The sequence below is a fragment of the Peromyscus californicus genome, unplaced genomic scaffold (genome assembly GCF_007827085.1).
Source record: "Peromyscus californicus insignis strain IS unplaced genomic scaffold, ASM782708v3 Scaffold_4__1_contigs__length_199733344, whole genome shotgun sequence".
Lineage (NCBI taxonomy): Eukaryota > Metazoa > Chordata > Mammalia > Rodentia > Cricetidae > Peromyscus > Peromyscus californicus.
Genome location: NW_026294562.1, coordinates 20628310 through 20643825, shown reverse-complemented (window position 1 = coordinate 20643825; position 15516 = coordinate 20628310). Strand labels below are relative to the sequence as shown.

The 15516-nt window shown below is 52.2% G+C and overlaps 1 protein-coding gene across 1 annotated transcript in view; it reads right to left on the bottom strand.

Annotated features, from left to right (window-relative positions):
* Slit1 (slit guidance ligand 1) overlaps positions 1 to 11441 on the bottom strand; it is a 161149-nt gene extending 149708 nt beyond the window's left edge. The window contains exon 1 of the mRNA XM_052760526.1: positions 10834 to 11441. Within this exon, the coding sequence (XP_052616486.1) occupies positions 10834 to 11030 (197 nt within the window). The 5' untranslated portion in view covers positions 11031 to 11441. The remainder of the gene's footprint in view (positions 1 to 10833) is intronic.
* Between the last annotated feature and the right edge of the window lie 4075 nt (positions 11442 to 15516).

The following is a 15516-nucleotide window of genomic DNA, read 5'->3' as shown; positions in this document are numbered from 1 at the left end:
TTTTTTTTTTTAGACGGGGTCTCACTATGTAGTTCTGGCTGTCCTAGAACTTGCTATATAGACCTCAAACTCACAGAGACCCACTTGCCTCTGCCTCCTGAATGCTGAGATTAAAGGTATGTGTCACCACCATCCGGCCAATAATCCTATTTTTATTTTTTTGAGAAATTGCCATCCTGTTTTGCACAGCAGCTGCTTCCTTTGATGTCCTCACCAACAGGTGTTAGCTTCTGTCTGGGAATTTTTTTTTTTCTAATGGTAGCAATTCCAGTTGGAATGAAGGGGTTGGACCCAACTCAATTCCAATTCCATGTACTTTTCTATTCTGAGAGTCAAACTTCAACTGGTCCCATCATTACTGAGGTAATCCCCTTCTCTGAGCTGGGAGCTGCTCCCACACAAGCACTCCCACACAAGCAGCTCCTCCCAAAGTCACCGACTCCCTGAGGCTGACCTCCACCTGCAACCTACCTCCCTGCTTCCCACGGAGTCTCCTCACCATCCTCCACCTCTGGCGCCCTCCCTGTGCCAGCTGGTGACTTGAGTCGACCCCAAACGCGCACAGGCGGGAATCAATGGTAGAGCGGGGTAACCAGGGGGCCTCAAGGCCCCAGTGCTATGCACGGACAGGTGCTTTGTAACGCTGAGTGAGTGAAAGGAGACGGGCCTTATTAACATCTGAAGAGCAGCAGGCTCCAGGCAAATTTAAAAGCTACACACAAACACCTCTCACAGCTTCATGACTCAGGGACTCGCAGCCAACCACTGAGCAGCCAGCTGTCCTATCCCCGCTGCAGGGCTCCACTTCCCTGTGAAACTGGTTAGAGTAATATCTTCTCCCAGGACCGCTGAGTAAGACAAGAGTGTAGACTACGCTGTAAAGCGTTTTTGCCCTGAGTCTGGCATGAGGGGTGTAAATGGCGACCACAGTCACCATCAAGGTAACACTCTGTATCCACCTTTCTCTGACCTTTCTGCCTGCCCTCCCCCAACCCCACCCCTCAGCGGCCCTCCCCACACCGCTGCTATAAAACAAGCAAGCAAGCAACTCTCCTGGACTGCTTGCCTGGGTTTCCTCTGCGATGCCCTCTCCTCCCCAGACTTCCCACCCGCTCACTCCTGACGTCTGCTCCTGCCTGCCTTCACTTCTTCCAGGAAGCTGTTAGTCTCAGACTGCAGTGATCTCGGCCTCCTGTGCCAGCAGCTTGCCTTGACCCTCATCCTCAGAGGGTTGGTGGCCCTACCCTCCTCACCCTCCTCCACAGCTCCACCCCGTGCTCCCCACCCAGAGCATGGCTCCTCCCACATGGACCACACTTTCCTTGCCGCCAGCTCTTCCCCTGTATCCTCTCAGGGTGGGTTAGAACTAAAGGCAGTCCTCCTGTGGCTTCAAAGGGTACAGTTCCTTCATTAGGAGACCCCAACAGCAAGCAGTGCTTCCAGATCTCGTTCTGTGCACCCCAAATCTGAATCTCCTGAAATCGCCTTTGCCAAAGACTACAGAATCGGCACATCTGGGATGAGCCTGGGAATGTGAATTTTGTGCTAGACTGTATTTAGTCACAGATCTCTCCCAGGCTAGGCCTCTCCAAGCACAGCCTCAACCCTGTGGAAATTCTATGGTGATTGAGGATATCTGTCATAGCTGTAAAAATAACGACACGCCTAGCAGCCAAAACCACCCCAAATCCACCACCTCACAGTTCTGGGGTCCGATGTGTCTCACTCAATGCTGCCTTCCTCTGGCCACCTCAGGAGATTGCCCCTTCCTTACTGGCTCTCTGCCTTGGCTGTGGACTCTTCCTCAGCAGCCTCTAATTTCTCACTTAGGTCACCACATTTTCTATGTCTTGTCCTGGCCTTCGCTCCTTTACAGAGGGACCCTTGATAATGCTGAGCCCACTCAGGTGATCCAGGACCACCTCCCACTGTCTCGTGATCTTTGGTTTAATCCCATCTACAAAGTTTAGTTGTAAGGTAGGAAGACTGCATGTCCTGGGGATATGGATATGGGCGTCTCTGTGGACTGTGACGCAGTTTGCCACTATGACCTTCTTTCTTTCTTTCTTTCTTTCTTTCTTTCTTTCTTTCTTTCTTTCTTTCTATGACCTTATTTTCTAAAGCATAGATCAGAACCCATGAAATGTCTCATCAAGAGTGGAATTTTCAAAAGAAAAAGAACTGATTAAACACAATTTTTTGAGTACCATGCCATGGATAGAATGATACATGGCACACAGCCTGTGTGCACTTGGGAAAGTAAAAAAAAATCTAAGAGACTCTGTTAAGGAGGTCCAGCCAGGCATGGTGGGGCTTGCCTATAATCCCAGCACTCAGGAGCCCGAGGTAGCAACAATGTGAGTTTGAAGACAGCCTGGACTAAATAGCAAGTTCCAGAATACAACTACATAGTGAGACCCTGTCTCAAAAAAGAAGAACATATTATAATTCTCTTCCTTTCAAAAGAATTTAATTAAGAGATATAGGATTGGGGAAACAGAAAATAACAATTAGGCAATAATTATTGAAGATAAAATTCATCAATCAATGCTAAAATTAAAAGCTGACACTTTAAGGAAACACAGGACACTGCGTGTTCTCAAAGTATCACCCCCAGCTACTGACCACCTGAAAACGGAAAGTCACTTTACAGTTGAGGACTCCAGTAGACATCGTCTTAACCCAAAGATGCGGGTTAGCCAGCGACAAGCCACGTGGATGCATCTGCCCGAAGGACACTCTGAGGACACATCACCCCTGTGACATTCTTTCCAAAAATGCACGGGCTCAACCGAATTATGAAAAGTACCAAACAAGCCAGGCATGGGGATGCACACATTTAATCCCAGCACTTAGGAGACAGAGGTAAGTGATCTCTGTGGGTTTAAGGCCAGCCTGGTCTACATAGTAAGTCCCAGGCCAGCCAGGGAAACATGGCAAAACTCTGTCTCAAAAACTAGACAGATAGACAGACAGAGAACTATACAACCAAATCAATGAACTTTGCACAAAATAACTAGCTAATGATCTTTCCGAAGAGTCAAGGTTATGAAAAGCCAAAAAGGACAAAAGTCCTGCTCCAGACTGAAGGAGACTGAGGAGAGATGCAGCTAAATAGAATGTGGACCCCTGGGACCCAGGGGACCATTTGTGGGTGAAAAGAAGGAGGAAAAGGCCATTACTTGGTTAATAATGTAACTATGCTAATTTCTCAATTGGTTAACTGCACTGTGGTTATGAAGTTAGCATCGGGGAAGCTGGTTGAAACGCATGTGGGAACTGTCTGAATTTCTAATTCATTCAACTATTTCATGAATTGAATCAACTAAAACCATTTTGGGAAAAAAACTTTTATTTTTTTTTTAAAGAATAAAACTATAGCAAAAACCAAGGGAAAAAAAGATTAAAACTATAGCACAAACCACAAAATCCCAGTCACAGAAATCACATAACCGACTTCCTCCCCACTGCCGGCTGCCCTTCAACACCATTCCAATTATTCTACTCACCAAAGCAAGGCAGCAGAATTCCTGAGAACACCATTCATACTTGCCCCTCTCAGCTCAAAACCCCTGGGGCAGATGCTCAAAGGAGCCTGTCACCAGGACACCAGATGGGCTTGCACAGGCGTCCACCAGCCAAATCTAAGATACTCTCAGCATCAAATAGCAATGGTAACGAACTAGATTCCAACAAATAAAATAATAACACAAGTTTGTTACATATAGACAAACAGATGAAGAAGAAAGGGAAATCCTTTCTTACCAGCAAACAGTGAAGAAAAGATGAGACCAGGAATCAGCCATTAGGTCTGAAGCCCCAGACAAAGTTCTGAAGAACAGGTTATATACACAGCTTCAAAATGTCTCCCGGAAATCACTTAACACAGAAGAAAACAGATGAACCTTGACATCTGTGTACCTAGGGATCCGAACCAGATGTCAAAGTCACCAATGCCAGAACAGACTGACACTGTGGGTCTCCTCACAGGACACAAAGAAGGGAAGAGTTTATTTAGAATTTGTAGTTAAAATGGGATGTAACCCTAAGGAACGACTGTATAAAGCCAACTGAAAGACATACTGCCTATAGCTGGACTGTAGTCCTCAGCATGTCAAAGCATTTAAAACCTCTAAATGCTGCCTGGGGTCTCAGGTCAGAGTCTAAAAGTGTTGATAAGACATTACGGAAACAGCTGAGGAAAACTGAACACGAGTTACAGAATAGATAACAGTGTTGTGTTGTTGAATGTTCTGATTTTTGGCAGATTTGTTGCTCTTAGGAAATATACAGCCGGGCGGTGGTGGCGCACGCCTTTAATCCCAGCACTTGGGAGGCAGAGGCAGGCGGATCTCAGTGAGTTCGAGGCCAGCCTGGTCTACAGAATGAGTTCCAGGACAGCCAGGACTACTACACAGAGAAATTCTGTCTCAAAAAACAAAAACAAAGAAAGAAAAGGAAATATACAAATACTTAAAATTTTCAGAGCCTTCAGTCTATTCTTTTTTTTAAATCTTTTTAATGATTTATTTATTCTTGTTTTATGTGCATTGGGATTTGCTTGCATGTATTTCTGTATGAGGGTGTCAGATCCCATGGAGCTGATGTTACAGACAGTTGTCTGGGTGCTGGGAACTGAACCACGACCTCTGCAAGAACAGCCAATGCTCTTGACCGCTGAGCCATCTCTCCAGCCCCCTTCAGCCTATTCTTCAATGGGTGGGGGATCATAAGCCAGGTGTAGTGGTGCATGTCTGCCACCTTGTTCCTTGGGAGGGTAAGATGGTGGGATCCTAAGTTCAAAGCCAGCCTGGGCTGCAAAGTGAGATAATGCCTCAAAACCTGTATTTGAGCATGTGTGTCTTAAGTGTGAGAGTGAGAGATTTAAGAAAGGAAATAGAATGACATGAACAACTGGGTCTTATTAAAGGAGACACAGGAGTTCCTAACCCTTTTGTTGAAACTTTTCTAACAAAATGAAAAAACTATAGTGAGCACAAGGGCTCTTTGAGAGTGATGAAAATAATCTAAAATTGCACTTGGGTGGTGTTTGCACAGCTCTGCTGATTTATTTTAAAATCATTGACTTACCGAAAATTTAATAAAAGCTTTACACACAATTACAAGTGCAAGCACGCACGTGTGCACACACACAAACACACACACACACACACACACACACACACACACACACACACACACACACAGGCAGCTTCTCCTCTTTCTCATCCCGCTAACCCGATGCTCTGCTAGGATTCACCCACAAAATCCCTCACTCCTCAGGTGGATCTGCTCCTCCTCCCCCCACCCAAATCCATGACACTCACCTCTGTGTCCCCAAATGTGCTTACCCTTCCCCCCATAACTAAATCCAGAGCCTGAGTTGGCTCCAGCCCTGCACCCCCCTCCCTCACTGTCACCACCAAGTGCCTCCCATCAATCACCCGCATCTCCACTCTGATGGGACGCAGTCTACAGTCTGCACGGCAGACTAAGCCCTTTATCTGGATGGTTTCATTTCAACTTTCCAGCGCTACAAGTAAAATGTCATCACTGGTCCCAGCAAATCGAGCCACTGCTGAGCTGCCCAAAGTCTCCCAGGTGGCAGCTGATGGAGCCAGGATGCAAAGAGGCCATTGTCACCCTGATGCCTGCCTGTGCTGGAAGCTGCTATGCTCCCTGTCCCTACAGATGTCCTTGCATACTTATTCTTTCTCTCCCACCCCGCTGCAAGCTCCCAGAGGAACCAGCCCATACCCAGACCTCTCTTGATGTGATGCACACGGCAGGTGCCCAACAGCTGTTTGTTGGCCACGGGCTGGGTTCCAGAAAGAGAGGAGGGGGTGGCAAGCTCCATCAAAAACAGGAGCCAATTCTCCACCCCCAGCACAGCCCAGCTCCCTGGCTACTGCCCAAGGCCCGGCCGTCATCTGCTCTGGGTAATAAGTATTTGTATGGCGATAATTACAGCATTTGGGAAGAAAATCCCATTAAGCAAGAGCCCTGCCGAGCTGCTAATGCCGGCACAGAACTGGAGGCGGCAACTCCGCCAAACGCCTGCCCGTCTGCTCCCGATAACGTGGGGGCTGCCTGTCCCCACCGCCCCACACAGGCCCCGAGAGAGCATGGACGCCCCTGCCTTGCAGCCTCCGGCAGCATGGACCAGCTCCTGGCACAGCATTAAGAAGGAGTACCGAGGAAGGAAGGCATACTCATATTCTGGTGTGATCCAGGACTCCCAGCCACTGGTGAGAGAGAGGGTAAGTATTGCCGGGATCCAGCACTGAGTGGTCTCAGAATCCTTTTATGTCCCTGGAGCTCTCTGTCACATTAATAGCAATGATAATCGTGCCATTTACTGGGCACTTGCTTTCTGCCAGGCTCTGTGAGGCACACAGCACTGGATGCCTATTATCGAGTTCAGTCCTCGGCCCAGCCTTTGAAGCAGGTCCTATCATTACCCCCACTTTATGGGCAAGAAACCGGGGATTTGAAGGAGTGTGCTCCTCCTGAGCACTTATCTCAATTTGCAATTAGGTCTTTATTCTCCTATCAGCCATTCTTCTCGATCCCCTGCTGGACAGGAACTTGGGGACAGGCAGTTTCTCCTTCCACTCGGCAGAACGCAGAGAGCTCAGTAGACAGCAGCTATCTGTTGAATGAGGGAATGCAACCCCACAGGATACCCCAGCTGCCAAGAGGCAGAGCAAGGCTCACAAAAAATGCCAGACAGGCGAGACCAGAGTCACGCCATCAAGACCTCCACCCTGCGGAGTCCCTTCTCCCTGTATCCAAACTGCAGGGGGGGGGCAAAAGAAAAGACGCCCAAGTAGCACATGCTCTGAGTGGCAGGAGCCCAGGAGAGCAGCCTGAAGGATGGCCAAGCCTCAGAAAGTGCCTCACGAGCCCACCTGAATGTTCTAGCCTTTAGCGTGGGCCTCTCACAGTATTAGCACCCAATGTTTGAATCATGAAGCATTTTGTAAACACATCATGAGTGAATCCTTGGGAAGGTCTTATGGAGTAGCAGGTATTATTCCCACAGGCAAAGGGAAGGTAGGTAGGACACCAGCCACATGCCACCGGACCCCAGCGTATTTCCTGCAAAGCTGTCATCCCCTTTATACATGGACAACATATAAAGGGTCTCAGGCAGGTGAAGGACCACTACTGGGTCTCTGCACCAGTTGCTCAGAGTCCAGCAGTGAGCTTAGCACCCTGGTTACCATACCAGTGCCTGTCAGAGCAGGAGACTCACCCCCACCGCGGCCAACTCCCCTATTCAAAGCACTTCTCTGCTCTAGGACCCCACAGTGGCTCACCCAGCCAGGCCTTGATGACAGACATGGTTTCAGCCCCTGGCCTCAATCCCAACATCATATGGATTCTAAATGAACTCCTCAAACCCTGAATGTGACCATCCAGCAGCTTAAGGGGGAGGAGCCCAGGCTAGCCATGAACCTTGGGCAGGACAGATGGACCAGCAAAAGGGCACAGGGACACAGACAAGACCGGCAAGCCTCACAGCCTGACAAGTGACAGAATATGGCAGACCTGGGGGCAGATGGCAATCAGCATCCTGACCTTCCAGGAGCCCTGCCCCCACATCCTTGGATGACCTCAGCAGACATCTTTCCCTCTCCGCACCCACAAGAGACTCAGTGGCAAGCCCAAAATACAGGTGCCAGGGCAGTGAGGCAGAGCAGTGTCCACACAAACTAATCCTGCTCGCCATACTCCTGGATACTCTAGTGCAAACCACTGTTTAAATTAAGAAAAAATCCTCCTGAAAGTCAAGATCCTTGAGTGGAAGGGAGAAAGTTAACATTTGGCCAGCGTGGCTGAGTCCCCCCGAGCCTGGCCCTACAAAGATGTGACTGTTGCAGGGTCTTGGCAGCCAGTCTCCGGTCCTCACTCCTCACTGTGATTGTTCCATTACAGTGAATTATTTAGCATCCCTTCCCATCCGTCCACCCAGCCTCGGCCTCTGTGGCTGGACCAATTTCCCCAGCAGCCCTGAGCCTTCCACAACCTCTTCCCAGAAGTCTCCACAGAGAACCATGGCAATTGCTTCCCACTTGGGAGAACATGTCTGAACCCAGAGTTATAGAATATATGGTCATAAAGTTGCCGGGGCCCTTGGGCTACCACTGAAGATGCCCAGCGGACTGCAGACAAGCACACAGCCTACAGAAATTTCCCAGCCTGAGGAGCTGCTGGCCAGTCTCTGACCAGCACACCTTTCTAGCTCCCCTAAGATGCTCACCCTGGATTCCCATCCAGACATCCCCGAGATGGATGTGAAGCTGGAGAAAGGCTTTCCTGGCCCTTCCCAATCTCTCTTTACAACCCCAGCCCCGTCTCATCTCTGGACACTGTGATTCAGCCCCAGGGAAAATCTGAATGGCTTGAAGCCGCCAGGCCAAGCCACTCAGAGCTGCAGGCTTTGTGTTCAGGCAGTCACTCCGGCCTGTGTTGCCTGTAGTCTGCTGGCAAAACCCACCAACCCTAACACACCTCATCTTCTGAAAAGCCCCTTCACCACCCCCCACAAAAGGGCTTCTGGGCCCAGTGTTCTCACAGCCCCATCACATGGCTAGCCCGGCCTCTCCCTACATCTTCTAGCTAAAGGTCCCCTGTCCAGTCCTTCACACCATCTGCCCTTTGAAGGCAGAGACAGGCTCACTCTGTTGAGGCCTCAGCATTCAGGGTAGGCACTGGCTTGATAAACATGAGACGTCTCTTCCTGTGCTACCATGGTAGCCCCTTAGCAAGTATCAGAACTCTGGCTTCTTCCAAACATCACCTTCCATTCTCCCAAGAAGCAGAAACCCAATGTAGCCCAAACTCCATTTCCTGATAGAAAGCGACTAAGTCCCAGAGAAGTCTGGTAACTTGCCCAAAGTCACACAGCCGATAATTCACAGAACTGGGTTTCTAACCAGAGTGGCCCCCAACTCTGCTCTACCCCAGGATTCACTTTATCTCACTGATTATAAAAGTCTAAAGAGCCGGGCAATGCTGGCACACCCCTTTAATGCCAGCATTTGGGAGGCAGAAGCAGGTGGATCTCTATGAGTTCGAGGCCAACCTGGCCTATAGAACAAGTTCTAGGACAGCCAAGGCTACACAGAGAAACTCTGTCTCAAAAAACAAAACAAAACAAAACAAAGACTAAAGAATTCATGAAAGTCAAAACAGACCCTATCCTAAACATTCAAGGTAGTAGGAAAACAAGAACACAGAGAGCCAAGGTTCCAAAGCGAAGGAGAAGGGCACATGCGTCTCACGTGCAGGGTAACATCTGCAGGAGAGACACACCACTATGTAAAGCTGGGGACAGGAATTGTGTCCAGAAAAAATAGGTCAATCAGGTGACTGATGACCTCAGAGGTCCTCCAGACTTTGGTCATTAGTTCCTCTTCAGGTCCATGAGGCTGCGTCTAGGAAACACAGTTTGGTGCCACCCCTCAATTTCTACACACACACACACACACACACACACACACACACACACACACACACCAGTTCCCAACTACATTGCATGCAAATTGCAAATTCTCTGAAACTGTCATGGGAGTGTCTCAAACCCAGCCAAGAAGAGTATGGGGCAAGCGTGTGCTCACTAATTGCTGGCATTGGTACTTCAGAGTTCGATGAAGCCAACAGTTCTCCCCAGAGTTTGCCTCTGACCAACTGGGACTCATGAAAATACGCTCAAAAGTTAGCAAAACATATATTCCTTTTTTGAAGCTCACTGCAGTCACCCAGGAGTGTGGGAAAAAAGGAGAAACCCACTTCAGAGAAACCAGCAACCTTTTCCAAAGCAGCAATAAAAATCTCCTGGTGCGGTCACCTCTGAGAGCTGTACAAAGGCCCTGTGTGTGACTAGAAATCTACTCGCAAGACCCACAGACCCATGGCCTCACACTACTGTGGTGTCCTCAGATGTTGTGGTTTCACACCGACCGCCTTTGGCAGGAAAGTAGAAAACACATCCCGAGCTGTAAACACAAGCTCTACCGTGCTCAGCAGGTCTAGAAAGGGTGGAGTTTCCTCAAGAATCCAGAAGTAGAAGAGAACAAGGGAAGAGGCATGATGGTTTTTATGACTTCTCACCGTAGGTATCTTCAACCTTGTGTCCCCACTCCAAGCTTCTCGTATCATTCCTGGGCTCCCAGTCCAGGACACATCTAACCCTTACAGGGTGCTGAATGTCACATGCCCCAAACCCCGAACCAAAGGCCCTCAGGTCCCATTGTCTGTCTGCCTGGGCTGGGGATGGGGACAGGAGGAGGGGGTAGGCTGCTGACACCTTTAAGGGAAGAATTACCAAGGCTTTGGGGACAAACAATGGGTAGACTAGGAGCCCAGAAACTTCTGCTCCATAGCACCAAGCAGGCAGCCCTCGGAACCCAAATCCACCTGCTCATTCGGAACCCAGCCAAGCCCCAAGTGTCCAAAAGGAGACACTGTGCTTGGCATGTGTGGAAAGCTTTTCTCCTGGGTGCCAGGAAGGCTCTCTGGTACGGATTCGCAGGTATCCTGGCGGAATAAGTGCTGTGCAGTGGGGAGGGCCTAGCACGGTGCAGAGCGCAAGGGGCAGGTGTGAGGAGGGACTGACAACCCGTCCAGGGCCCTTTGAAACCTGGAGACAGCCGTGCTCCTAGCTTCTGGCTCCCGAAAGACCTACGAAGGCACCGACTCCTCTACTGGCGACGGAGCCCAACAGTCTTGCGCCTCCCACCCCATCCCCGGCCCTCGGATGCGTCAGGGTGTGAGAGCAACCTGGGGCTGGGAGGAGTCCCAGTGGACGGGTGGAGCTGTACTCACAAGCGCTCGGTGTTCCGTGGGATGTTCTTGGGGATGGCTTGTAACCCAGTGCCATGGCAGTCCACGGTGGTGCCGGTGCAGGTGCAGAGGGCGGGGCACGCCGTGGCCCCCAGGCGCCACGCGGCTGCCCACAGCAGCAACCACAGCTCCGGTCGGCTCAACCCCAAAGAGGACCCGCGCTGGAGCTTCAGCGCCATGGTGCCCTCACAGTGTCCCGCTCGCGTGCCAGACGGCTGCAGCCGCTGACCATCCCCGTCTGGGGCCGCCCCCAGGTGCTATCCCCGCCGAGCCACCGAAGAGCCGGGAGGGATCGTGCGATGCGCCCTAGCAGTCCGGGTAGCACCGAGATGCTCCCAGCGACCCGTCAGTGCTCGGACCCAGGAAAGGCGCCCTAAGCGGAGGGCGCACGACTCCTCTCCCGGAGCTAGCTGCCGGCGTCTCCCTCTCTCTCACTCCAGCTCCCAACTGACTGCTGCGAGGAGGAAAATGGGCAGGCCCCGCGCGCGCGCACCTCGAGTGCGCGCGCGCGCACACACACACACACACACACACACACATACACACACTCACACACACCCGCACGCTCGCTCACACCCGGCAGTCATCCATCAATCGAAAAGCACACATCCAGGGCCAGACTCCTTCCCGCCCTCCCCCACGCAGCACGGACCACCGCCCGCCTCCTCCCCACCACCCCTCTGCTGCAGCAGAGGCCCAGCCGCTGGCATACAGTTTCAAAGGTGCAACCTCCCAGGCGCCAGCGGCTTGGGAGGGGGGTGTTGAAGGCTGGACCTGCTCTGTGGGCTCTGCTCGCGCGCTCTCTCTCTCTCTCTCTCTCTCTCTCCAAGGATGTGTAATACCAGTCACTTCAGCACCCGCAGCTGCTGGCCCAGAGGAGCAAAGGGATACACACACACACACACACACACACACACACACACACACGCACAGCCACACCTTCCCTGGGACTGCAGACTTCCCCGGTGGATGAAGAGGTCACCAGGCCCCAACAACTTCCTTTGTCAATTGTTGGTGAAGCTTTTAGTACCAGGTGGCCTCTCCAAGCTGCCTCCCCTAGCTCAGCCTGGGACCTTGAGGGCAGAACCTTGAGAGAACACAAAAGCCCCAGGCCAGGCTAGTCTCCCTCAACACACACTCTCCCCAAATGGCAGCACCCCTTTTCTCCCGGGAACAGAAGCCAGCCAGCTGGGGTGATGAGTCCTGACTGGACTTTGTAAGGAGTAGGGGTGTTTTCTACCCAAGCCTGTTTACTGGTGTGCCAATGGGGGAGCAGGCCTGTCAGGGAGTCTTGGAAATCCAGCAAACATTCCTCCAAGCACACCAGGCCTTCTTGACATCTGACAGGTGGAAACAGATGGAAAGGAATATTTGGTCCTATCATCAAAAGGCCACAGAGTGGAGAGAGCACACATCCTGTTTAGGTGCACATTTATCCACCACCTGTATAGGACCCTAGGCTTCCCAGTCCCATGGACAAGGACTTGTCTTATTCTGACATAGTTGGGGGTGTGGGTGTGAATAGGAAATCCAGTGAGGGACAGAATTCCCTTCAACCCCAGAAAAGGCAAAGCTCCTCCCCCGAACTAAGGACAGCTGTGGCTTGCTGAGCTCCGGAGGTGAGGGATCTGGCAGAGACATCTGTCATCCCATTGATCATCAGGGTTGATTGGGTGATCTGACTGGCAAAGTGGGTGTCCCCTTCCTCCATATGTGTCCCTCTCAAAGCTTTGCCCTCAGTCAAAGAAGACGGTGACTTTTCCCAGTAGAGGATGACTTGGTCAAGCGCTCCTCTGTTGGAACCTCCACACAAGTGCTGGAGCTCCTAGCGGGCTGAGCCCCGTGAGTCAGGCCCCCTGTGAGGATAACTGGGCACAAGGAGGTAGCAGAGATGCCATCCGAGTGGGGCTGCTACTGAGTCGCCTCCCCCCCATCCCCCACACTCTCCCCACCCACCCCTTAGGGGAAAGTAGAAAGGGACAGGTCCTGGGAGCAGAGGCTAAGCCCAGCATGGTGGCAGCGATTTGTCCCCATCACAGCGGAAAGATACTGAAGTCATCACAAAATTAGAGGTGTGTGACCTGCCTGGACCCTTTGGTTTTTGGTCTTTTGTTTTTTGGTTTTTGTTTTTTTTTGGTCTGGATAAAATTTTTCAGTATCTCCACTGTCATAGTGTGTAGGGCACTATGGCCAGAATGCCACACTTGAATGACTGATTTTTCAGGCTTCTGATCACAGTGCATGGCCTCCATCCCAGCCATGGTCTCTTAAGCACAAATTCAGTAATTCGAGGAAGGAGCTTTCTCCGGGGGGTCCTCACATAGTGTGACATCAAAAACTTCCACCAGGAAAGGCCACTCTCCTCTCTTCCCTGAAAGCCAGCTGACACCCCCTGTCCCCCACCCCCCACCCCAAGTCCAACACAAGGAAATCCTCATTCTTTAGTGCCTGAATTGTTTCTCCTCAGTAGCTGAAGCTGTTCGCACTTGCGTTCCTTCCCTGACACCCCAGGAGCAAAGTGCCACCCCCTGGCATCCTCACTTCCTCCTCTGACACCTACCCCAGCATCTGGCACTTAGTAGGCTCATCACAGACAGTGCGTAACTGTTGAAGGAGCCTCCAAGCTTCTGTTCCAGTGATGTTCCACTCCCCGAATCCCATCATCTCGGGGGCTCCTGGAAGCCAGGACCCATGTGGGAAAGGGGAGAGTGTTGATTAAGTGGGTGACATGCCCTGGGGTCCCCAGAGTAACAAGGAGAAGGGGTGTGGGAGGGGGCGAAAGTAGGTAAGAGGGGGTACAAAATCAACTTTGTATATGGCTCTTGAGAGCTAGTCCCTACATGAGAAGCTTCCAGACCAGCCTGGCCAGTGAGTTCAATCAGGCCCTAAGCCAAGCTGTCAATGCCTGGCAAGGCCTGGCCTCTCCTTTGAAGAGAGGGAAAGGACAACTCAGGCCCAGGACAAAGACTCCCCCACCAGCCCATCCTGGGAGGCCCTGTCCCAGCAGCCAGGCAACTCCCCAAGTTGGCTCCCATCCCTGGTTCCTCCACCTCAGAGCCAGGCGGACTCCCCGATCCTAGAGGCAGCTTACCATGAATGAACACAGCTCATTAGTGCCCCCGGCACATTTACTCATTAAACAACCGCTTGGCCAGCCACACACTCCAAGCTGCCCCCCTCCATTGCTTTTTCAATTTCCTCTCCTATGCCCCTCCCTCTGGGGGTCTCCCTACCCCCTCCCTGCAGCCCAGGCCACCTGCTCCCTCTGCACGGGTGGGGAGGAGCCTGCTTGGCACATTGCTTCTGGCAGGCATGCTCCACCAAGCCAGCTCCGCTTGCCTTCCACTAGCAGGCAGCCCCCACAGGAAAACATAGGGTCACATCTCCCATCCTGGTGAGATGAGCCATGCCCGCACTGAGACACCCTCAGCTACGTGTGTGTCAGTTGAGGGTCATTGCCTTCCAAATAACTTAGGAGAGAGTGTCTTCCCTCCAGCTTTTGTACAAGGGTCTCTCCTCCCCCAGCCACCAGGAGGGGAGAGCCCAAACTGAAGGAAAAAAAAAAAAAAAGTGACAGCGTGTCTGCTGCCCAGGCTTCCATCATCACTACTTGCTGAATATTGATGACCCCAGACAGCCCTGGGACTGGATCGTTCATCAGAGACTAGAATGAACCAGGTCCTCTGAGCCACAGTCAGAAAGGAGCAGGGGACAGGAAAGTCTGCCTGAGGTAAACCTGGAGGTGGGGGATGCAGGCAGAGGACCAGAGGGGAGGGCAGAGAGGCCTGGAGGCTCCCTGCAGGCACTTCAGAAGATCTCAGAGAACAAGGAGACGTTGGTGGGACAGCGACACAGGGTGACCAGCCTCTCAGGAGAGCAGACATCCCCAGAGGGGCAGCTCTGTGACAGCAGTGAGCACTGGTTGCTCTTCCTCTTGCTGTGAGGAACTACCCGGCAAGGCCAAGGCAAGATAAGGAAGGAACTGGGCAAGCCCCAGTGGTTCATGTTTTGAATTAGGTACTCCAGAATCAAAGGCAGGCAGATCTGTGGGTTCGGGGCCTGGTCTCCCTTGCAAGCCCCAGGTCAGCCAGCGTTGCATAGTAAGACCCCATCAGGATAGAAGAAAAGAAAGGAAAGGAAAGGGAGGGAAGGGGAAGGGAGGGGAGGGGAGAGGAGGGGAGGAGGAGTGGAGAGGAGTGGGGAGGAGGGGAGGGGGAGGGGAGGAGGAGAGGGGAGGAGGGGAGAGGGGGAGGAAGAGAGGGGGAGGGGAGGGGAGGAGGAGAGGGGAGGAGGAGAGTGGGGAGGGGAGGAGGAGAGGGGAGGAGGGGAGAGGGGGAGGAAGAGAGGGGGAGGGGAGGAGAGTGGGGAGGGGAGGAGAGGGGGGAGGGGAGGAGGAGAGGGGGGAGGGGAGGAGGAGAGGGGGGAGGGGAGGAGGAGTGGAGAGGAGGGGAGGAAGAGAGGGGGAGGGGAGGAGAGTGGGGAGGGGAGGAGAGGGGGGAGGGGAGGAGGAGAGGGGGGAGGGGAGGAGGAGAGGAGGAGTGGAGAGGAGGGGAGGAAGAGAGGGGGAGGGGAGGGGAGGAGGAGAGGGGAGGAGGGGAAAAGGGGAAAGGAAGAGAGGAAAGGAAAGGAGAAGAGAGGAGAGGAAGGTGGGGAAGAGGAGAGGGG